The sequence below is a fragment of the Dendrobates tinctorius genome, unplaced genomic scaffold, assembly GCF_039654945.1.
Source record: "Dendrobates tinctorius isolate UK_male_01 unplaced genomic scaffold, ASM3965494v1 ptg000056l, whole genome shotgun sequence".
NCBI classification, from domain to species: Eukaryota; Metazoa; Chordata; class Amphibia; order Anura; family Dendrobatidae; genus Dendrobates; species Dendrobates tinctorius.
Window position 1 is genome coordinate 16,720,510 of NW_027361724.1, and position 24,586 is coordinate 16,745,095.

General features: G+C 45.2%; 1 protein-coding gene across 1 annotated transcript in view; it reads right to left on the minus strand.

Moving 5' to 3' along the window:
• Positions 1–5,774: 5,774 nt before the first annotated feature.
• TRAF3IP1 (TRAF3 interacting protein 1) overlaps positions 5,775–24,586 on the minus strand; it is a 59,908-nt gene continuing 41,096 nt past the window's right edge. The window contains exons 14-15 of the mRNA XM_073577556.1: positions 9,040–9,263; positions 5,775–7,222 (exon numbers count right to left, since the gene is read on the minus strand). Of these exons, the coding sequence (XP_073433657.1) occupies positions 7,057–7,222; positions 9,040–9,263 (390 nt within the window). The 3' untranslated portion in view covers positions 5,775–7,056. The remainder of the gene's footprint in view (positions 7,223–9,039; positions 9,264–24,586) is intronic.

The following is a 24,586-nucleotide window of genomic DNA, read 5'->3' on the forward strand; positions in this document are numbered from 1 at the left end:
CTGTTTCAGTGGGGGGGGGATGCACAGAAGTGAAGGCAGGGGAATCCTCCTGTCTTATCCTGTTTGAGATTCTCCTTCAAGTAAAACATAAGAAGTAAAATTTGTACAGAAAAACAGACAGATATAGGGGATGGTTGTATAGGGAGAATGGTAAGGAATTTCATAGTAATGCAAATTATAGAAGAGGTCAAGGCACAAAGATAGATATTTATAAAAGGCTTTATAGGTATCTGAATTCCCCTTTAACTGAAACAGTTGTGTAGGAGGCTTAAAACTGGGTGAGGAACAGCCAAATTCTAGAAAGGTGAGGTTGTGGAAGACAATGTCCGGTCACAAGTTATACACCATAGGAAGACTGAGCACAGCATCAAGGTAGTCATACAGCATCAGCAAATGCTCTCCCAGGCAAAGATTTTATAGCAAGCTGGAGTTTCAAGAAGTGCTGTTTAAGTTCTTTTGAATAAGCACCAAGAAATAGGCAATGTTGAGGCATAAATGCAGTGAACGGCCAAGGAAACTTTGTGCAATAGATGATAGACAGGATGTGCTTCTCTTCGAAGTCGGAAGATGCCCAGCAGTGCCATCAGCTTAGAACTGGCAGCGCCCAGTGGAACCCAAGTACACTGATCTACTGTTTAGAGAAAATCCTGAACAGAAATGGTCGTCATGGACAAATTGCAGCCCAAATCCATACCTTTAACATGGAAACTAAGCCAAGTATCTCAATTATGCATAACAACATAAGAACTGGAGTGGAGAGAAATGGCAGCAGCCAATATCTGACATATAAGGCTGTAACACAAAGAAGTTTATATGCCAAAGGGCTGGAGAGCAGTACAACAATGAGTTTCTGCAGGTTACAGTGAAGCATGGTGGAGGCTCCTTTCAAGTTTGGGGCTGCATTTCAGCAAATGGAGTTGGGGATTTGGTTAAGATTATATGGTGTCCTCGATGCTGAGAAATATGGGCAGATACTTATCAATCATGCAGTTTCACCAGGGAAGAGTCTGAGTGACTATAGTTTTAGGGTTTTTGTCCTTCTGCTGAATAAATTTGAAGACAATGTTATTAAGGCATCCTGGAAGTGATGATATGGTCTCCACAGAGCCCTGATCTCAACATCATCCAGCCGGTCATGGATTACAGGAAGAGACAATCTCACAGCCGACATCCAAAGATCAGCGGTTAGTCCTAGAACATGTTTGGAACAAACTCTTTACCTAGTTCCTTTATCAACTGTATGCAAAGGACAAGCGTACCTAGAAGAACTGATGCTGTTTTGAAGACGAAGGATGGTCACTCCAAATACTGATTTTAATTTAGACTTTCCACATCTGCCTAAATCTTTTGCACAGTACTATAGATTGGAGTACATTTTTGTCAGAATTTGATCCACATTTATGGAATAAATTATTATGAATGTCGCCTTTCCTTCTAAGCTTTTCCCCTTTTACTTTTCAAAACTTGGCAGAGTAAATATGAAATGTTGCAAATCTTTTACGTAATAATTAGTTTTGCGATTTTTTTTTTTTTTTTTTTTTGCAATTTATTTTACGCCACATTTCTAATGCAAACTGCATGATGAATCGGCTCCATGAAAGGGTTTGTCCACTAGTAGGACAAACCCCTTCTTGAGCCAAATTTTTGGCCCTCAAAATAATAAAGCTTGTACTCACCTCCTGTGCCGGTGCCGTTCCTGTGGTGTCGGCACTCACGGTCTCTGGCACTGCTGTTGTGATACGTAACGCCAGCGCTCGCTGTTTCCATCTGCGGTTCTGCGCGACGCTGCTGACTCCTTTGGTGGAGGAAGGGCATCCGGCTACTTCCTCCACCAATCAGCGTGTGAAACAGCTGATGCGATGACGTCATTTCATTGCATCAGCTGTGTACTCCGGAGAGAAGCAGAGCACCATGGAACGGGACCAAGGTGTGTATGTGCTGTTTGGGTGGGCATGGGGAGGCTAAGGGGGTGACATGCTGCACACAGTACTGGACATGGGGAAACTATGGGGGCAATGTGCTGCACATGGGGGAGGCTGTGCGGGGCCCGTGCAGTGTACATGGGGAGGCTGTGCGGGGCCCGTCCAGTGTATATGGGGAGGCTGTGTGGGGCTCGTGCAGTGTATAGGGGGAGGCTCATGCCGCATATGGGGGAGGCTGTGTGGGGCTCATGCTGCATATGGGGGAGGCTGTGCGGGGCCCGTGCAGTGTACATGGGGAGGCTGTGCGGGGCCCGTGCAGTGTACATGGGGAGGCTGTGCGGGGCCCGTCCAGTGTACATGGGGAGGCTGTGCGGGGCCCGTCCAGTGTATAGGGGGAGGCTCATGCCGCATATGGGGGAGGCTGTGTGGGGCTCATGCTGCATATGGGGGAGGCTGTGTGGGGCTCATGCCACAAATGGGGAAGGCTGTGTGGGGCTCATGCCGCATATGTGGGAGGCTGTGTGGGGCTCATGCCACAAATGGGGACGGCTGTGTGGGGCTCATGCCGCATATGTGGGAGGCTGTGTGAGGCTCATGCCGCATATGGGGGAGGCTGTGTGGGGCTCATGCCGCATATGTGGGAGGCTGTGTGGGGCTCATGCCACATATAAGGAGCTGTTGGGGGGCTCATATGATATAAATAAAATGCTGCAAGTAAGGACGTAAATTTCCACAGCATGTGCACAATTCAGGAATACCATTATTATCATTGCTTAAGTAATCCGTTACGTTTGTGGAGCATTTCCGTGCAGAAAAACCACTGCGAAATGCAACAAATCCGCAACGTGTGCACATAGCCTAAATCCTACTAAGTGGCAAATGGTAAAACCTTTTATAAATTAATTACATTTTCTGTGATTGTCAGAAATCTGCATTTACAAGGTAAAGGTTCTGAGAATAATCACCCACTGCTGTCTTCACGGATACATTACCCATGACTTGACCGTGAAAGAAGACGATTTCTCGATATTAAAAAGTTGCTTATTTTCATGTGTACTATAGATGTAGTAAATAAACATTAAAACAATGGCTATGTTTTAAGTGTTTGGCATGTTTCTTAAGCTGGCCATACACAATGGACTCGTCAATATTAACGGATTCGGCCGACGGTCTATTGTGTATGGGGGCGCCAACCAAATGATGGCTGGGAGAGATGTCGATCAGTCATGTCTGATTTTGGACTGTCAATCATAGTGCTCGCCCTAAGATAAGGCTCCGGCTTACGTCAGTGATGAGCGCAAGTGCTCGTTACTTGAGTTGCCCTAGTGTGCGCAGTGATCTCAACTTTTCGAAACACTCTTGACTAACATGCAATGAAGCGTCACAGTCAACAAACCAAAGGCCTAGCCGGTAATTGAGGTTTCATCTCATGATTAGTTTGTCTCTTGATTTACAAATGTATGAGATTCTTATTGAGGAGGTTGAATAATTCTGAGAATGCATTATCATGAAAAGTGGCATTTTGTGCTTCATTTGGAGAAACCACTAGTTATATTATTTTTTTGGGGGGGAGAAATTTAAATTGTTTCTTCTTGGTTGGTTTATTGCAAAACCCTAATAAACCTGATTAGTAACGAGGGGCTGAATAGTTTTGAATGTAACCGTATGCACATGCAGGATCACAAAAGGGACTAGAGACACAAGACTTTTTTTGATAGATTTTATAGAAAACATTAAAACCTAATTTGATAGAATGTAATGTTTCAAGTTTTACAAAATGTTCACACAAGTTTTTTTTCATGTGATTGATAGGAATATAAATAATTTGTACACAACAAAATAGAAAATCTGCGGTCAGTATCTCTACGTCTGATCAGACACAGACGGTCCCGACTTCATTTAGCAGCAGTCTGTGTATAAACGAGGACCTACTGGATGATAATGAGGAGGTACAGTACAACAACTGGGTGCTGCCATTTCTGAGCCAAGGACCAACTTCGGATCAATGAAATCTGAGAAAAATATTCAGAAGTCGTCAACATTAAAGGGGACGTCCATCACCAGACGACCCCAGCTTAATCAATTCAACGCCCCATATAAAATACAGTGTATTTCACCTTCCGCTTTGGCGCCATTCCAGAGAGGTCAGCACCGCTCTTCCCGGAAAGTGACATGACTCGTTGTGTCACTTGTCGGCTGCAGCTAATTACGATGTCATCAGACCGGAGGTCCGCTCTGACCTAATATTGATGAGATGTAGCTGACGAGCGGCCATTCATTGAATGCAACCAACAAGTGACACAACAAGTAACGTCACTCTCCGGGAACGGCGCCACTGCTGGAGGGGAGTATACATTATTTTTATTTTAGTTCAGGTCCTTAATGGATTATGCTAGGGTTGTCTGGTAGTGGACAACCCCTTTAATAAAAAAAAAAAAAAAAATACGTGTTTCACATCTTGCCATATTATATATGCTACAAGTATCTGTCTCCTTCAGATTAAGTTTAGCCGGTGGCCAGCCATCCTGCACAGGAATATGTAATATACAGGGTGGGCCATTTATATGGATACACCTAAATAAAAGGGGAATGGTTGGTGATATCAACTTCCTGCTTGTGGCACATTTGAAGTCGGCCATTTTGGATCCAACTTTCCTTTTTTCAATGGGAAAAGGGTCATGTGACACATCAAACTTATTGAGAATTTCACAAGAAAAACAATGGTGTGCTTGGTTTTAACGTAACTTTATTCTTTCATTAGTTATTTACAAGTTTATGACCACTTAAAAAATGTGTTCAAAGTGCTGCCCATTGTGTTGCATTGTCAATGCAGCCCTCTTCTCCCACTTTTGACACACTGATAGCAACACCACAGAGCAAATGCTAGCCTAAGGGGGTCAGATTCCTTGTAGGAATGCTCCCACCTGACACCCATAATGTAGTGGTGCACCATCTTGCTGGAAAACCTCAGGGAACGTGCCATCTTCAGTCCATAAAGAGGGCAACACATCATCAAGTAGCAATTTCAGATATCCAGTGGCATTGAGGTTACCACTGATGAAGAACGGCCCCACTATCTTTGTACCCCATATACCACACCATACCATCAATTATGGGTGTCAGGTCCGAGCATTCCTACATGAACAGTTTCCTAGAAAGTGGATTGGTCGTCGTGGGCCAGTTGAATGGCCACCAAGGTCTCCCGATCTGACCGCCTTAGACTTTTATCTTTGGGGTCATCTGAAGGCAATTGTCTATGCTGTGAAGATACGAGATGTGCAGCATCTGAAACAACGGATACGAAGCCTGTGCTAGCATTTCTTCTGTGGTGTTGCTATCAGTGTGTCAAGAGTGGGAGAAGAGGGTTGCATTGACAATCCAACACAATGGGCAGCACTTTGAACATATTTTATAAGTGGTCATAAACTTGTAAATATCTCATGAAATAATAAAGTTACGGTAAAACCAAGCGCATCATTCTTTTTCTTGTGAAATTCTCAATAAGTTTGTGTCACATGACCCTCTTCCCATTGGAAAAACAAGTTGGATCCAAAATGGCCGCCATGGTCACCACCCATCTTGAAAAGTTTCCCCCCTCCTATATACTAATGTGCCACAAACAGGAAGTTGATATCACCAACCATTCCCATTTTATTTAGGTGTATCCATATAAATGGCCCAACCTGCATATATTTTTTACAGCACTTAAAACAATCAATTTTATCTTCTGTGCTCCTGAATGATTGGTAGTATGGAATGAAAGAATGATTGCACCGCAGGCTCGGACTATGCACTCTACAATGCTGCAAACAGAGACAGCTTTGTATCTGAAGCATCAAAGGAGTTATCGGCTATTAAATTTACATGCAAGTTCCCTGCAGCTGCCATTAGAGGGAGCTCACTGCATACCATCCGATTATTGATTTCCGAATGTAACAGTATGCTGTAGGCTCCCTCTAGTGGTGACTCCAGGCAGCCTGGGGGTTGATTTTTAATTTTAGATCTTCTCTGAGTACCATTTTTATTTATCTAGGTAGCCAGATTCACTTTCAAAGTGACAAGTCAACAATCTCATATCTAAGTTATACTGTAGAAATTAAAATATCATCTAGGACTAAAAGCCTATTTTTTCACCTTTTCTTCAGAAAGTTACATCCCTCTGTTTGCTTTTATTTAGGTTAATATATTGTAAGAAGCTGCAGGGAACCTGTCCATCAGGTTTCCTGCTGTTAACAGCCCCAAACAGTGTTTTCTTCCTTTAAGCACACCTCCAAAACAAGGTGTAGTTCACCCCAGCAGCCTGGAATATCTGGAAAAAATAGCTTTTATTCCAAAGAAATAAATGCACCCCAAATCGCCCAACGGCCAAGACTGGGACCATATGTGTATAGATAATCTTTGGGTGAACGTTCACTGTTCTTTATGGATGATGTAGAGGGACATCAGTCATGGCGAGGGCAGGATTATCTACACTGCAGGAGGCTTCCAGGATAATCTGGGCTGTACGGTCTGACCCGGCTGCGGTGGGGATCCTAACATTTCTTTATAAAGATGTTTAGAGTAGGAACACGCCATTGGGGGGTCTATTAAAACAAGGAACCATGTCAGCCGATTTTTGCTGCCCCAACTACCGCATCGCATGACTCAGAGACCGGCTCCTACATTACAAATAGCTAGTTTTTTGGACAAGATAGTCTAAGAAGCAGGTCCTCTTCAGCTTCTACGCACCCGCTCAGCTAGACTACATGTCCGTTCACCTGAGTCGGTGGGTGAAAGCTGGATGGGACCTGGCTCTTGGGTTAGAATTAAAGGTACGACTTGGGGCAGGTTGACTGGTTTCCTCTGATATGGTCCTGGATCCACGCGGTTCATGGTTCTAGCACCATAAATCAACTGACAGGTGCCCTTTAATTTATGTCCATCGTAAGGATCAATCTATCCCATAATCATGGAGATCAGCTTCCAAATGGAAGATGCCATTCACAAAGAAAATGGCACTAAGCCTCCCAAGCGATGCAAAGGATATAAACCTCACCCTGAACAAAAGCCAAATAAATGGATCTTTTCTGTCAGGACGTGGGGAAACATAGAAGGTATGTCAGCGAGTGATGAAATGAGAAGGCCGGAGCGTAATTCAGTCTCTGCCGGACGCTCCAATGCTCTGAACCATCTTCTGGATCTTCGCTTCATTCCGTAGTATGTTCCCCTTGACTGTACATATCTTATCTCGTTGGTCGTTGATCAATTGCTCCAGTTCAGCCAGTTCTGCCTTGAGAGGATCCACAGCGGTGTCAGTGACGCTGATAATACAGAGAGAGAGACATCATCACCTATAAAGTATATACGATGTACTATATACTGTCCAGTGCTGGGGCCACTGATGGATCCACTGCGGAGCCTCCAAGACGATGTACAGACACCAAACTACTACTGTGCAGACCACAGGGGTGTTAAGGGTTATCTCACACAATGGGTCAAAATCTTTGACTAATGTCCTGTGCCCTTGTTGCAGATTTGTCGCTTTTTTTTCCTGTACAGATTTATCACAAAACCTGTAAGTGTTGCCCTGATTCCAGCAAAGTGAGTGAAAAACCTGACGTCTCATGCACACGTCGCTTATATTATGTAGTTGTTGTATCAAGAACTCGCTGAGCATTAGAGGTTTAAAAGGTATTCTGTCAGCACAAAATGACTGTGCAAACCAAGCACAGACGTGCAATGCACCAATGGTACAGCAAAATAGTTCAGTGCACCTTCCTACCTACTTGTTTTGCCCCCAACTCCACCCTTCTACAGTTCCTATCATCATAGGAAAATGGGAGTAGAGAAAATGGGAATGAGAGGGCACATTGCACTGTTGGGTCATGCCAAGGGTGCCCTCAGCGCATGTGCTTGGTTTGGAAAATAATTATAAGCTCTCAGACACCCTTTAAAGCAGATTTGTCACCAGATTTTAAAATACAAGCTGCATACATTGCTAAATAGATCTGGTCGAACTGATGAGGCTGGTATCCTTACTTTGAAAATCCAAAGATCTGTACACAGTTTGTATTGTAAGTCTGATGATAGTGCTGTTTCAATAGCTGGAGCATCCTTTCAGACATCCTTGCAGAGTACTTGATGCTATGAAGCATCAGATAACGTATAATGGCCGAGTGCTCATTCAGCAGACGGCTATCTACTCCTCCATACACATGAACACTTAGCTCGGCCGGAAGTTCGTGGGCAAAGGTGAGAGGGAAGAAAGAACAAGGAGTCCTGGAAGTGATGACCTAGCCCTCACAGATCCAAGCTGCTTTGAAGAAGACAAAGGGTGAAAAACTTGGTCACCCCAAATATTGATTTGATTTAAACTCTGTTTTGTTCATTCATGCTGCATTTTGTTAACTGATTAAAATACAGTATATACTCGCATAAAAGCCAAGATTTTCAGCCCATTTTTTCAGGCTGAAAGTCCCCCTCTTGGCTTATACGCGAGTCATATACCGGGGGTCGGCGGGGGAGGGAGAGCGGGGGTGTCAGAGATCATACTTACCCCCCCCCCGGCACGGTCTCCCCGGCTTATACACGAGTATATACGGGAAATGATTATCGCTTTTTTTTTTTTTTTTTTTAAAGCATTCTTACTATGTGTAATTTCTTACTATGTGTAATGATTTTTCACACCTGCCTAAAATGTTTGCACAATACTGTACATACATACTTATTACATTAATAATCTCTGGGAACATATTGTTGCTCCTTTATTATTCAGTATTTCCACTGCAAATGGGGCATCCATATGAGCACCAGTTACCGGTGACAACAGTCTCCTGTTTTACTCCCATCATTGGCAGAACTGATTGGGGTCTGCTAGGACGCAGCACCTCTGCCATGCTGGACAACACCCGGCGATCATGTGATCACTGGGTCCTACCAAGACGTCAGCTGTGCCAGTGTTTTAATACAATACATACAGGGCTATGCATCTTGTCTAATAAAAGACAGAAGCGGTAATAAACCACTTCTGTTTTCTCCCATCATCAGGATTTACAGCAGTATCACTGCAAAATCTGCAGCTTTTTTTTTTCCCCATGACATTTCTTTGCACAAACCATAACCTAAGCTTTATAGGTACCTTTGCTCTCTCAGAAGAACTTCGGCGTGCTCTCGGTTCTCCGCCCTCCACATCTGCAATTCATTTTTCATTGTGTCCATGTCCTCTTGGATGTAGTCCATCATTTTACCCAGTGGTAAAGCACTGCGACACAAGATCTGGATTGAGCCCCTGAGTTTCTCTATCTCTTTTGTCACCAAATCCTTTTCTTTTTTCCTTCCAGTGTCGGTCAAGAGAAGTTTATCCTTAAAAATATTAAATATACAAATTGGAATATAAGCATAGTGAGCTCCCGCCGGATCATATCTATATGCCGGTATATATATGCACATTTCTGTACTGCACCCAGAGAACCCTTTTAGTAAATCATAGCCACATCTCTTATTTAGTCAAAAGAAAAAAAAAACCAATACATTAGAGAACACCAAAACATACAAAAGCAAATTAGCTTTATTAAACACTATATAAGCTCCAAGATTAAGAACAACTAAAACCATAGCCTCCCCATAGACATATATGGATCAATATACATAAACAAGACATGTAACAATAATGTATATATAGAATAGGTACTAATAGATCCCTCAAGATGGAAGAAATACACTTGCATCCCAATATAACAGTATAGGCACTACTGTACCCCTAGGTGAAATAATAAATAAATGCAGTTATAGATCCGTGTCATAATAACCTCACAGTATACCATACCAAAACCAAGTAACCAAGGACAACATCTGCAAGGAGTTTGTATGTTCTCCCCGTGTTTGCGTGGGTTTCCTCCGGGCACTCCGGTTTCCTCCCACACTCCAAAGACATACTGATAGGGAATTTAGATTGTGAGCCCCATCGGGGACAGTGATGAAAAATGTGTGCAAACTGTAAAGCGCTGCGGAATATGTTAGCGCTATACAAAAATAAAGATTATTATTATTATGTGCAAACGTGTACTGAATGTCCAGGACGCCAAAACAACAAAACTCCCACAGCCCTGATCATACATAGGTAGAGTAAAAAGATATTGATATTATATATATATATATATATATATATATATATATATATATATATATATATATATATATATATATATATATATACGCACACACATACACACGAATGATAGTTGGTATAAGGACCGCATTAAGGAACAATCAATCAAGAATACATATTACGAGACCTATAGCGCCTGCTAGAGGGATCAATGGGGAGAGACCACCCGCATATCGCTGCAAGGAAAAGCAGCTTCCTCAGGGGCATGAAAGTTAAAAATGAGGAGAAAATCTGTTTAATAAATAGCCAGTCATTAATTTTCATTGGTAAAGACAGATGTTTAGCAAAGACCCAAGGTGGAACCACAGCCTCGCATAGTTTGATGGTTTTCGGCGTAATCTCAGTGGAGAACAGCCCCACGCCTGGCAGAGAAAGACAGCGCATGTGCACTGAACAGAGCCTCACTCGGAAAGGTGGAAATGACGGAGCGTGGTATGATGGACATCGGCGCAATCACAATGGAAAACAGGATCAATCCCACACCGGACTGTGAGTGACAATGCATACACGTTAGCCGAAAGGGACATATAATGACACATACACACGCGTGATATATGAGCGCATATGTCTGAGTGTGAAGTATGCACGCGCACACTGCCAAGCAGCCCTAAATATCAGCACATGCGTAAAATTAAAAAAGGAAGGTGAATAAATCATGTGGTTGCCGGTTATACATGATAGTGCACATGCATAAGTCAGTGTGATGGAAATGGACACAAACACTACCAGCGAATTTACAAGTCAACTAATTGTAGATGCGCAGCCTTATTAAACCATACTAATATATTGTTGACCATCCAAAGTGTGAATAAAGCACACCAAGATGGATAAAAGTAAGTATCATGTGGACCAAGCCCGAATGTATAATGACCATTAGTCAAGGATGTCAGCAACATAATACACCACACAAATCAAAGGGATACATAACATGAATATTTATCAATAAAGTATTGATGTCCATAACAGACAGATATGTTTCAGATAGATACATATGCAGACCCACAACGCCAGTGGGCTCACAAACACTGACCCAACGGTGTAGAGAAGGGGGCCATGTCAAAATATTGATAATCGTCCAGATCGCTCATAAACCGCGCATATATGCATGGTATGAATGCCAGCATACGGCATCGGCAAAAATAAATCTAGGGAAATGTTAAGATTATTCATGGACAAAGCACAAAAATGATGAAAATAAATCAAAAGGTATGATAAGAGTCATACAAAAAATAAAAAAGGTTAAAAATACATAAAACGTGCATCTGATAAAAGTGATAAATAAGATAAATGCACGTTGCATGTAATTTCCATATGGGTATACACATAGAAACCAAACAGAACGAGCATCTAATAGAATAAGTGTTGAATAAGGTAAGTGCAGAGTTAATAGGTCAAACAAAATGCCCATATAAATGTGTGAAGAAGAAAAACACTTAATACAGTGAAAAATACCCAATGTGACTATTATTTATTTTCTCTAGGCAAATAATATTAAGGGTCTTTATCCCTGATCCATGGCTAGAACGGATATTGAGCCATTTTCTTGATTCCTTAGTGGATTATCTCGGGATTTAATAGAAGAGGGTCAGGTATAGAAAGTTCCAATATGGTGTCAGGCAGAGAGGATAAGATCTAGAGTCTCAAAGATATCCTTATCAAAAGAAGGTAAATTAAAAACTGGTGGCTGTAAAAAGAATTCTACTCCAATACTGGAAACCATAGGACAACCAGGCAGTCTGGAAATATATGTTGTCCAAGGTCCATAGGGATAAGAATGCCAGAAGGACAGGCAGAGTAACCCACAGATAACACTTCTCTTTGGATGTAATAATGACATGTATAAGGCCGGGGTCAGACTTGCGAGAAACTCGCACGAGTCTCCCGTCTCACTCGGGACCGGCATGTGCGGCTGCATGTATGTCTATGCGGCTGAGCACTCCGGTCTGAATGCCGGCGGCAGTGCCGGATATTGAGGTGCGAGACTCATGCGAGTTTCTCGCAAGTCTGACCCCGGCCTAAGAGTGGAGTCAGGAAGCCTTCAAAGCTTACTAGAGAAGACAGAGGTGGGGTTTGAGGTCCAACTTTTGATAGACGCTGCCCATGGACCTCCTCCAAGTACGTGGTGACCGGCCAGAGGACCACATTATCCCCTATCTTGGCCACCTTGATTAAGAATTCAGTGTTATTTCTAAGTGAAGAAATCGCTTTCCTTTCGCCAAACTTAAGTTTTGTTCTGAATGTCGTTTTTGTGGCAATTTAAGGGTGTTAACTATCTAAAAAAAACCAAAGTCAACCGATCGTACTAAGGAAAGCGGCAGGGAAGCATCTCCTATTTGGAGCAAATGTAAAATGATGACTGCTAATTTAAAAGGGGTTTTCAGTCATTGATTTCCTAGCCACCGTAGGCTTAAAAGTGTAAAAATGACAAACTCAGCTATACTCGCCCTCCGAAGATCCAGCAATATCTCTCCAACGCTACCCACGATCTGTATCTACAGGCTGCAGCGGTGACACCTCTGCAGTCAATCACTTGGCTCAGTGGTCTTCATCATGCACTTGTCTCAGCAGGTGTTAGAGATCGTACATCATCAGCATTGCTTAATTCCAATATAGACAGTGCAAGATATCTCCTCTAACTGCCCCTAGTTATGTGCAACCTACACCACAACCCACCAAACATTAGACATGCAGCCATTCTTTTTCCTACTCTTCTCAGGGTCCTGTCTGATGTCACCACTGTCAATGGTATATATGTACATACACACACACGCACACACACTCTTGCATTGTATACATAGTAGTAAGCCCTGAATGGTCTATGAAGCTTGTCACCACAGTCTTGCTCCAAATGCTAAGCTTGTATCAATGATTAATGAGCGTTATAAAACAAGTATCAGGAGGAGTATAACCGACTACACAGGCTTTACATCTCCAGTGCTCATGGTCATCAGAGGACACTAACTGGAAACTTATTAAAACTATAATTTCTGTTCTACAGCTGAAGATCTGCAGCTCTCATAGGGTTCATACACTAAACGGAGTCAAGATGCCAAAGAAGCAACACTTTCTATTGCTACAAATCCCACCAAGACCATGGATGTAATGATTTCCAACTGCAAACTGAGCACAGGTGGATTGTCTCCGATATGAGACAATATCATGTGACGGATAGAAGATATGCTAGGAGGCAATTATGCAGATGTCAGTTGAAGCAACAGCAAGTCCCATACAGGAGCAAAACAGCATAAAAACAGGAATGTGAAGAGCTATGGGCATTAAAGGGAACCTGTCAGCACCATTTGGTAATGTTAAAGACACAGCTGTAAAGAACAACCGCCATGTCTTTATTTTAACATTACCAAATGGTGCTAAGGGGTTAACCCAGAGGCGTAGCTAGGGCTTTGGTGGTTCAGGGGGGCGAAACTTCTGAGTGGGCCCCTAACCAGGTAACCTTGATAACAACTGCATGACAACTGGATGACGTACCCTAATAGTGGAGGAGAACCAAAGCAGATGACTCCGCTGTTACTGAAAATACTCTCTATATAAAGACCAACACTGATATTACCGCCATATGGTCAGTGCTAGATACCAGTCCTACAGAACATATAAGTGATTACAGCACAGTTATAGATAATGACTTACCGCTGACGTTCTTTCTGATGAAATCGTTCACTTTTCACCTCTTTTCCATCTGGCCCAGACCGACATGACAACTCCTCCAGCCAGGACTCTGCTGCAGAAAATTACACCAAAGACACATTTCACGTCTCATACTTTCAGCACCGTCACCATGTATCTCCAACCTGCACAAACTCCTCATCCTACGGATACCCCAAAGCTGAGCACCTGCTGCCCTATGTGTCCTTATTACTGCACCTGCTGGGTGGTGATGTGTGCCCTCTAAATTCTAAAGCATCCCTCTATAATATAGTAATGCCTGGTGCAAGTGCCCTAGAAAACAGTGCCCATATTTTGTCCCCTAGAATGTAATAATGCCCTGTGTGCCCCTCTGACAGTCACAGTAATCTGAGTTCCCCTATAAAAATAAGTGCCCCCTTAACATTGAATAACGTCCTGAGTCTCCCCCCTGTACAGCTCATTTATACACAGTATAATGCCCACTCACTGTATATATACTGACCCCTTAGTATCCCCCAAACTGATGGCTCCAACACTGTATGATGGCCCCATCACTGCAATCTCCACACTGTATGACGGCCCCCTAGATAGCCTCCATAGATTACAATGCACCAGATAATCCTCACTATAGTATAGTATAGCATAGGCCTCCATATAGTATAACAAACTCCCCATAGTCAAACTCTATATAGTATAATGCACTCCCCATAGGCAGACTCTATATATAATGCAGATGCCATAGGCAAATTCTCCCGTTAGGCAGACTCTATATAGTATAATGCACCCCCCCCATAGGCAGACTCTATATGGCATAATGTACCCCCCCTTAGGCAGACTCTAATATAATGCAGCCCCTCATAGGCAGACTCTAATATAATGCAAACCCCCATAAGCAAACTGTAATATAAGCAGCGCACCATAGGCAGACTCTATGGTATAATGCACCTCCATAAAAAATAAATAAATACAATACTCATCTCTCCTCTTCGTTCTTCCGCTGCTCCGAGCAACCGCACATCTTCGGACATCAGCCGCTGAAAGCAGATGGGAGAGGGAGTGTAGCGCTCCTTCTCTCATCATTGCAGTCAGCTGTATCGCAGGGAGATCGATTCTCCCTGCTTTGCCGCAGAATTTAACTGTATCGGTGTGCGCAGCATGCTGATACAGATACAGTAGCATACATCTGGGTGGGCCCTCTCAGAGCCCAGGGCCCCTCTGGTTAACTCCATAGTGACCGGGCCAAATTTTTAAATCTGACCAGAGTCCCTTTATGTGGCAATACAGTTGTGGCCAAAAGTATTGACACCCCTGCAATTTTGTCAGATAATACTCAGTTTCTTCCTGAAAATGATTGCAAACACAAATTCTTTGGTATTATTATCTTCATTTAATTTGTCTTAAATGAAAAAACACAAAAGAGAATGAAGCAAAAAGCAAAACATTGATCATTTCACACAAAACTCCAAAAATGGGCCAGACAAAAGTATTGGCACCCTCAGCCTAATACTTGGTTGCACAACCTTAAGCCAAAATAACTGCGACCAACCGCTTCCGGTAACCATCAATGAGTTTCTTACAATGCTCTGCTGGAATTTTAGACCATTCTTCTTTGGCAAACTGCTCTAGGTCCCTGATATTAGAAGGGTGCCTTCTCCAAACTGCCATTTTTAGATCTCTCCACAGGTGTTCTATGGGATTCAGGTCTGGACTCATTGCTGGCCACCTTAGAAGTCTCCAGTGCTTTCTCTCAAACCATTTTCTAGTGCTTTTTGAAGTGTTTTGGGCCATTGTCCTGCTGGAAGACCCATGACCTCTGAGGGAGACCCAGCTTTCTCACACTGGGCCCTACATTATGCTGCAAAATTTGTTGGTAGTCTTCAGACTTCATAATGCCATGCACACGGTCAAGCAGTCCAGTGCCAAAGGCAGCAAAGCAACCCCAAAACATCAGGGAACCTCCGCCATGTTTGACTGTAGGGACCGTGTTTTTTTCTTTGAATGCCTCTTTTTTTCTCCTGTAAACTCTATGTTGATGCCTTTGCCCAAAAAGCTCTACTTTTGTCTCATCTGACCAGAGAACATTCTTCCAAAACGTTTTAGGCTTTTTCAGGTAAGTTTTGGCAAACTCCAGCCTGGCTTTTTTATGTCTCGGGGTAAGAAGTGGGGTCTTCCTAGGTCTCCTACCATACAGTCCCTTTTCATTCAGACACCGACGGATAGTACAGGTTGACACTGTTGTACCCTCGAACTGCAAGGCAGCTTGAACTTGTTTGGATGTTAGTCAAGGTTCTTTATCCAACATCCGCACAATCTTGCGTTGAAATCTCTTGTCAATTTTTCTTTTCCGTCCACATCTAGGGAGGTTAGCCACAGTGCCATGGGCTTTAATCTTCTTGATGACACTGCGCACGGTAGACACAGAAACATTCAGGTCTTTGGAGATGGACTTGTAGCCTTGAGATTGCTCATGCTTCCTCACAATTTGGTTTCTCAAGTCCTCAGACAGTTCTTTGGTCTTCTTTCTTTTCTCCATGCTCAATGTGGTTCACACAAGGACACAGGACAGAGGTTGAGTCAACTTTAATCCATGTCAACTGGCTGCAAGTGTGATTTACTTATTGCCAACACCTATTAGGTGCCACAGGTAAGTTACAGGTGCTGTTAATTACATAAATTAGAGAAGCATCACATGATTTTTTGAACAGTGCCAATACTTTTGTCCACCCTCTTTTTATGTTTGGTGTGGAATTATATCCAATTTGGCTTTAGGACAATTCTTTTTGTGTTTTTTTCATTTAAGACAAATTAAATGAAGATAATACCAAAGAATTTGTGTTTGCAATCATTTTCAGGAAGAAACTGAGTATTATCTGACAGAATTGCAGGGGTGTCAATACTTTTGGCCACAACTGTAAGGCCTCTTTCACACATCAGTTTTTTGCCGTCAGGCGCGATCCGGCTTTTTTTTGTAAAACCGGATCCAGCGAAATGCAATGCCGGATCCAGTTTTTCCCCATTGACTTGCATTAGCGCCGGATGGCATTGCGTTACATCCGTTTTTTGCCGGATCCGGCTACTTGTCTCATTCCGGCGTCTGGAAAAAACGGCTACTGTAACGTTTTTTGTCTCCGGCGAAAAAGCCGGAAGCGCCGGATCCGACGCTTCCGGCTTTTTGCCGCAATGAAAGTCTATGGGCGCCGGAATACGCCGGATCCAGAAAAAGACGGATCCAGCCACCGGATCCGTTTTTTTAAGTCTGCGCATGCTCAGATCCAATTGGCCAGCCCCCAGGAAACAGATATAACCTGCTAGACGGATCCAGCAGAAAAACGGATCCGTTTCTACAATTCACCAAAATTTATGCCGGATCCGTTTTTTTCTAAAAATAGCCGGATCCTGCCTGACGGCAAAAAACTGATGTGTGAAAGTAGCCTTACTCTGAATACCAATACCAATGATTTTAAGATTGTTTTTCCATGGCACATTATAATTTATGATAATGGTAAATTTAGGTCGATTTTTTTTTTTAAATAAATAACACAAAACATATCAGAAATTTTACAAAAATGTAACAAAATTTGCAATTTTCAAACTTTGAATGATTATCCCTTTAATCCAGATAGTCATACCATAGCAAAACATTCATAAATAACATTTCCCTCATGTCTGCTTTACATCAGCACCATCTGTAAAATGTTTTTTTTTTATTTTGTTTAGACTTTTAGGAGATTTAAAAATGTAGCAGTCATTTTTCTTTTTTTTCAAGGAAATTTACAAAATTTATATTTTTGAAGGACCTATTCAGGTTTGAAGTGACTTTGGGGGTGCTATATATTGCAAAACCTCCAAAAGTGATACCTTTTTTTAAAACAGCACCCCCAGACATATGGAAAACTGCTGTCAGGTAGTCTATTAACCCTTCAGGTGCTGTTTAGCAATGAATGCAAATTGACATAACAGGAATGAAAAAGTGTATTTTTACCACCTACAGTAAATGTTGGTAACTTCTGAACAGGCCGCTATAGCTGGCAGACGCTAAGGCTGCTATTTGCTTGTGAATTGCCATGGAAAACATCAGGGCCACACAATCATGATCCCAGGGTGCTGATGGGGATAAAGAGGAAGACCCCACACTCTGTTAACCATTTATATGTAGTCACTATTGACAGCAGCATCTAAGGGGTTAAACAGATTTGGACAGTGCCAACACCAATCGTGGCCGATACAGCAAATTGTCAGCTATAGTGGGCAGCCGACAGCTGCTGGATTGTCACCTGCATGGGGATGCTATTCTCTTATATGTCAGGTTAGTGAAAAGACGTATTGGTGGTCATTAAGGTTTTAAATTTTTACCTTTGGTGAAGAAATCCTCTTCTTTCAGGGGGTTTTCCACTACTCGGACAACTCCTTCTGAATTCCTATGTTTCCCCCTTGTAAAATAATAACACCTATAGTCCCCTTCGATGCCGGCGCTGTTCCAGCAGTTTCAATACTGGATCTCCAGGGGATCACGTGACTTTGTTATGTATGCCACTCTCCTATGGATGTAACTGACATCTGGAGAAAGCAAGACCTGCAGATGATCCCCTCACTTCCTCCGAATGTCTTGGTTTGTCCAAAAGAGAGTAGAGAGAAGCCAGCACAGACTGGCTACAGGGATTGCATGATATAACATCAAGCGATCCTCGGGACAGATAGTGGTAACACCACTGGAACGGTGCCAACATCGGAGTTAAGTATAGGGATTCAGAAGAGGTTGTACGAGTAGTGGACAACCCCTTTAATCACCATTTGACGATTTCTGCTAGATTTCGGTGATTAGGGGCTGATCTGTTCCCTGGGTCTTCTCCTCCCTGTCTGTAATTTCCAGTCCCTCCCCCTGCCACTGGTTTTCGAATGACAGGTCACTTCTGGCAGGCAGAGGGGTTGGGAGATCACAGACAGGGAGGAGAAAACTCAGTGCACAGCTCAGCCCCTGTGCACCAAAATTTAATCAATAGATAACTCAATAGATAACTTCAAATGGAGATGAAAGAAGAAGATTTCATCACCAAATTTAATCTGCATTACAACGGAATTACAGCCATGTCTTTACAAAATGGTGCTGACAGGTTCTCTTTAAAGGGAATCTGTCACTAGGATAAACCCTCCTAAGCCATCTATATGGGCATGCAAGTCATAAGAAGCTGAATAAAGTGATACCTTGACCTCTGTGATCTGATGTCTTCTTCCAGACAAATCCACGTTTTTCTTAATATATAAATGAGCTGTCAGGGAGCTCTGTCAGGCCCATAGATCTCCCTGATATTATGTCACCAGAGCTTATTTTAAATATTTTTATACAGCTCAGCTCCTTCACTAGAGGAGATATCTGCTGGACCATCATCTATAAACTCTTCAGTCAAAAAAAGGGAATCAGAAACCCCTGTTACCCAAAACCTGACATCCTCACCCTGTTGGACATTTTCAGTACCCAGGATTTCTCCTTGGTCCTATTTATTCCGCAAGGAGGAGTTGGGGTATAGACCTTGTAATGGTGAGTGAACTGAAGAACCTGCAGCCTCCAGAGCTCCTCTTTGCAGAGGTGAGGATGAAAAAAAAGCCTGAGGGGACAGGATAAGAGAGGATGGTGAAACATGGATTTTTGTGATAAACTCACTGTAAAATCCTTTTCTCCGAGACGCTCATTGGGGGACACAGATACTGTGGGTGTATGCTTCTGCCGCTTGGAGGCTGACACTAAGTGAAAAAAGAGAGGTTAGCTCATCCTCCGCCGTATACACCCTCGCCCCCATTGCGGGCGGAAATCAGTTTGGTGCCAAAGCAGTAGGAGGACAACAAAATCAGCCTTATACAGGTACAACATGTCCAGAAAAAGACCACCCTCATATCACATAAATAAATGCGTATTAAACAAAACAGCCGCCAACTTGGCTATCAGGGTGGGTGCTGTGTCCCCCAATGAGCGTCTCGGAGAAAAGGATTTTACGGTGAGTTTATCACAAAAATCCATGTTTCTACTTCGCCTCATTGGGGGACACAGATACTGTGGGACGTCCTAAAGCAGTCCCTGGGTGGGAGATTGACTCTACGATCCAAGCTACATGCACCTCTTATTTAAAGGAGCGCCACCTCTGCTTGGAGAATCCTTCTACCCTGGCTCGCATCCGCTGAGGCCCGAGTATGGATATTATAATGTTTGGTAAATATGTGCAGGCTGGACCAGGTTGCAGCCTTGCAAACCTGTTCTTCCGAAGCTTGGTGGCGAAGCGCCCAAGAGGCGCCCACTGCCCGATTAGAGTGCGCTCCGATCCCTGCTGGACTCGGCGTGCCTCTAATGTGGTAGGACTACTGAATAGTCAAACGAATCCATCTGGCTATGGTCGATTTTGAGGCAGCGAGTCCCTTCCTGCGCCCTTCGGGGAGCACGAACAGCGTGTCCGTCTGACGAAAGGGTGCCGTCCGCGACACGTACCTCCGGAGCGCTCTTACCAGGTCTAACGTGTGAAGAGCCTTTTCCACATGGTGCACTGGTGCTGGACAAAAAGGCAAGACAACATCCTCATTAATATGAAATGAGGACACGACTTTCGGCAGAAAAGGAGGGGCTGGTCTGAGCCCCACCCTATCCTTATGGAAAGTGAGGAACGGAGCTTGGCAGGATAGGGCCGCCCGCTCCACAACCCGCCTGATAGAGGTTATGGCCACAAGTTACACCACTTTCCAGGAAAGGTACCTCAAAAGAGACCTCCTGAAGAGGTTCAAAAGGAGCTTCCTGCAGAACACTTAGGACCAGGTTAAGGTCCCAGGCGTCCATAGGCGCCCTATAGGGAGGTACCAAATGGCAGAATCCCTGGATGAAAGTCTTCACCTGCAAATTGGTAGCAATTCTACACTAGAACATAACGGATAAGGTTGATATTTGTCTCCTGAGGGAGCTTGGGGCTAACCCAGAGTCTAGGCCTGACTTGAGAAAAGCCAAGATGTTGGGGATCGAGAATTTCAGTGGAGAGACACCCCGGCCTCGACACCAAGCAAAGAACACCTTCCAGGTGTGGTGGTAAATTCGTGCTGAAGCAGGCTTCCGGGCGCTAACCATTGCAGCGACCACCTTGCTCCCAAAACCTGCCTGGGTTAGGATCCAAGATTCAACGGCCATGCCGTCAAATACAGGGCCCCTGAGTTCGGGTGGCAAATTGGCCCTTGAGAAAGTAGATCTGGCCGCTCCTGTAGATGCCAAGGGACGTCGGCGAGCAGCTACATTAGATCTGCGTACCACGCTCGACGGGGCCAGCAGAATCGCCGGAACCCCTTCTGTCTTGATCTTTTTGATGACTCTCGGAAATAGTTAGTGGCAGCGGGGGAAATAGATATGGGAGGCGGAATTGGTTCCATGGCAGAACCAATGCATCCACAGTGATTGCCTGCGGGTCCCTGGCCCGAGCGACATATGTGGGCCATCAGGTTTACATCCGGAGTTCCCCACAGTTGACAAATCAGCTGGAAGACCTTGGGATGCAGTGACCACTCTCCGGACGGAAGACCCTGCCGGCTGAGAAAGTCTGCCGCCCAATTTTCCACGCCCGGGATGTAGACTGCCGAAATCACCGAGTGGTTTGCTTCGGCCCATTGAAGCATGTGCCCCACCTCGCGCATGGTTGCTTTGCTGCGGGTGCCCCCTTGGTGATTTATGTAAGCCACCGCCGTGGCGTTGTCCGATTGAATTTGGACGGGGCGGCCTGCTAAGAAGTGATTTAACTGTCACAGAGCCAGCCGAATTGCTCGTATCCCCAATAAGTTGATCGGCAGGCAGACCTCCTGCAGAGACCATCGCCCCTGGGTCGTGTGGTGGCGAAACACCGCTCCACAGCCGAGGAGACTGGCATCAGTTGTCATCACCAACCAATGGTCTGGGAGGAAGGGTTTCCCTTGGGTCAGAGAGGAACTGGTTATCCACCACCGGAGTGACCGCCTGACTTGATTGGACAATCGGCACCGCCGATCGAGCGTGAAAGGATTCTTGTCCCAGGCTGACAAGAGGGAGCGCTGCAGAGGGCGAAGATGGAACTGGGCGAATGGTATTGCTTTCATTGCTGCCACCATTTTTCCTAGAATCCTCATCCCGAAACGGATGGTATAAGGGACTGGTTGGCGAAGCGTCTGGACTCCCTGCCGGAGAGTTGGCGCTTTGTCCTGAGGGAGAATTACCAACCCTTGGCAAGTGTCGAAGATCATTCCTAAGAAGGAAATCCTCTGAGCTGGCACAAGCGATGACTTCTTTGCATTGACCAACCACCCTAAGCGGGCAAGAGTATCTAGTGTGATGCTGACATTTTCCCCGCATGCCCGTATTGAAGGGCCCTTGACCAAGAGGTCGTCCAAGTAAGGCAAGATGACTATGCCTTGAGAATGCAGTAGGGCAATGACAACTGCCATAACCTTTGTGGACACTCTGGGAGCTGTGCCTAGCCCGAACGGTAGCGCTACGAACTGAAAATGACGACCGTTGATGGCGAAACGTAGAAACCTTTGATGAGGAGGAAAAAATGGGAATATGCAGATATGCGTCCCGGATGTTGATCGAGGCAAAGTATTCTCGCCGGCTTCATGGCCGATATGAGTGAACGGAGAGACTCCATCCGGAAATGCTTCAGGTCCAAAACCGGTCTGACAGGTCCGTCCTTTTTGGGAACCGCAAACAGGTTGGAATAAAAACCCTGAGCCCTTTCGTGCTCTGGCACGGGAACAATAACCCCGTTGTGCTGGTGCGATTCGATGGCTCCTAACAGAGCCCTTGCCTGGGTATCCACCCTGGGAAGACGAGAAAGAAAAAAAAAACGTCTTGGAGGACATCTGACAAATTCTATTTTGTAACCTGAGGCCACCAACTCCTTTACCCATGCGTCGCATGCGACACTGAATCAGACGTGGCGAAACCAGAGTAGTCGGCAGCCCACCTTGCTGGTGTCGTCTGGTAAACGCCTCGAGTCCTTTGGGATCTGGCTCCCCTTGATCTGGGCGGCTGAGCATGCATTGTCCCCAATGGGTTGGTTCTATATGAGACCTGCCGCTGCCTATCCTGGTTGGGGCGGCTTGAAGCGGCGGTATTGGCCGCTGTGGTCCCCCCCGGGGTTGCGAAAGGCCCGAAAACGTGCCTGAAACGGGTGGCAAAAAGGCGGTTTGACCTTTTGTTGAGGGAGAAAACCGCACTTTCCTCCTGTGGAGTCGGAGATAAGTTGATCTAACTTCTCTGCAAATAGCGGGCCGTACTGATAAGGCAGGGAAGTCAAGGACTTCTTGGAAGTAGAATCGGCCCGCCATGTCCTTAACCATAGAGCTCTTCTGATAGAAATTGCGTTAGCGGGAGCAAGTGCCGCGCAATTGGCGTCATCCAAAGATGCATTGATTACGTAGTCTCCGGCCATGACGATCTGACTCGCGATCTCCGATATCTCTGCAGGTAGATCTTGCTCCTGCACGATTCTGACCATGAAATCATGGCCTTGGCTACCCAAGTTGCTGCGAACGAGGGAGAGAGCGCTGATCCTGACGCCTCATATACTGAGCGAGCCAAGCTCCCTATGAGGCGATCCGTGGGATCCTTAATAGAAGAACCACTAGGTACGGACAACAGAGCTTTAGTGGCTAGGCGCGAAACCGGTGGATCCACCATCGGAGATTCCGTCCATTTTTTATGGAGGTCTGGAGCAAATGGATACCTTGCTTCGAGCGCCTTTTTGACCCGAGAAACGCCTGTCTGGTCGTTCCCTGTGTCGCTGCACTATGTCCTCAAACTCAGAGTGAGCGGCAAAAACTCTGTGTGGCCGCTTCCCTCGCTTAAACACCACCTTATGCCCCGCAGCTGCTGAGGGATCACCCTCAATCCCCAAGGTCTGACTGACGGCTTCTATGAGGCTGTCCACTGTTTCACGTGATCCTGGAGTATCCAGGTCAAGGGGCTCGTCTGAGTCGAAATCTGAGGTCTGCTCGCTATCAACCACTGGTGACGGGGAGCGAGAAGCAGAACTTATGGATGCCAACGCACCTGATGGACTGGGCGACACCGTGTGGATTCTTTTCCCCCGGGTCTGCCTGGAATGAGAGCAGCCCCTGCAGGCCGAAGGCTCTTGTGAGGTGGAGGTTCCCTCTAAGGCCGGCGAGCCACTGTCCCTGCCCCTATCTGGGGCCTGAAGGTACTCGATTGCCCTCGTAAGCGACGCCATGGACTGTGATAGTGATAGGGCCCACTCCGGGGGAGTTCTGGACCTCAGTCGCGGTCACAGGGGAGGGCTCATGGGCGCGTTCGGACTCACAGGCCTCGCATAATCGCTTGCTCTGCGCCCGCGGAAATGCAGCCCGACAAGAGATGCATGCAGCCGAAAAATGGCGCTACTTATTGGCGCGGGCTACTGCTGCTGCCGCATTGCGCCCGCCGGCTAAGGACTCCAGCCCTGGATCTTCGCCGCAGAAGCCCTCCCAGGCCATCCTCCTCTGACGATCCTCTTCAGCTTCCTGAGCTCAGGTATGTGAGGGGGGCCTCGAACTATAGGACGGTGCAGGCACCCTAGCTCCATCTAACCCCTTCAGGGGGTGAGGAGAGGGACCGTCCGCCGCCTTGCAGCACCGCAGTCTAAGCATTGGTGGAGCAGTGGGGGCCGCACGGCTAGTCTTGTGCCTCTGTACAGCCCATGGTTTCAATACCTAGGGGTGGTCAGGGCTAAGTCCAGCATCGTGTCCCACGTCGCGGGAGAGGATAAGTGGAGGCGATACTCGCACGTGCTCGCCCGTTGTTGTTTTGGGGAAATCGGACCCTTTCAATAGGATCCGTTGCCCCTGTTTAATCTTCATGGGGAAAAGAAAAAAAAGTCTGGAGAAA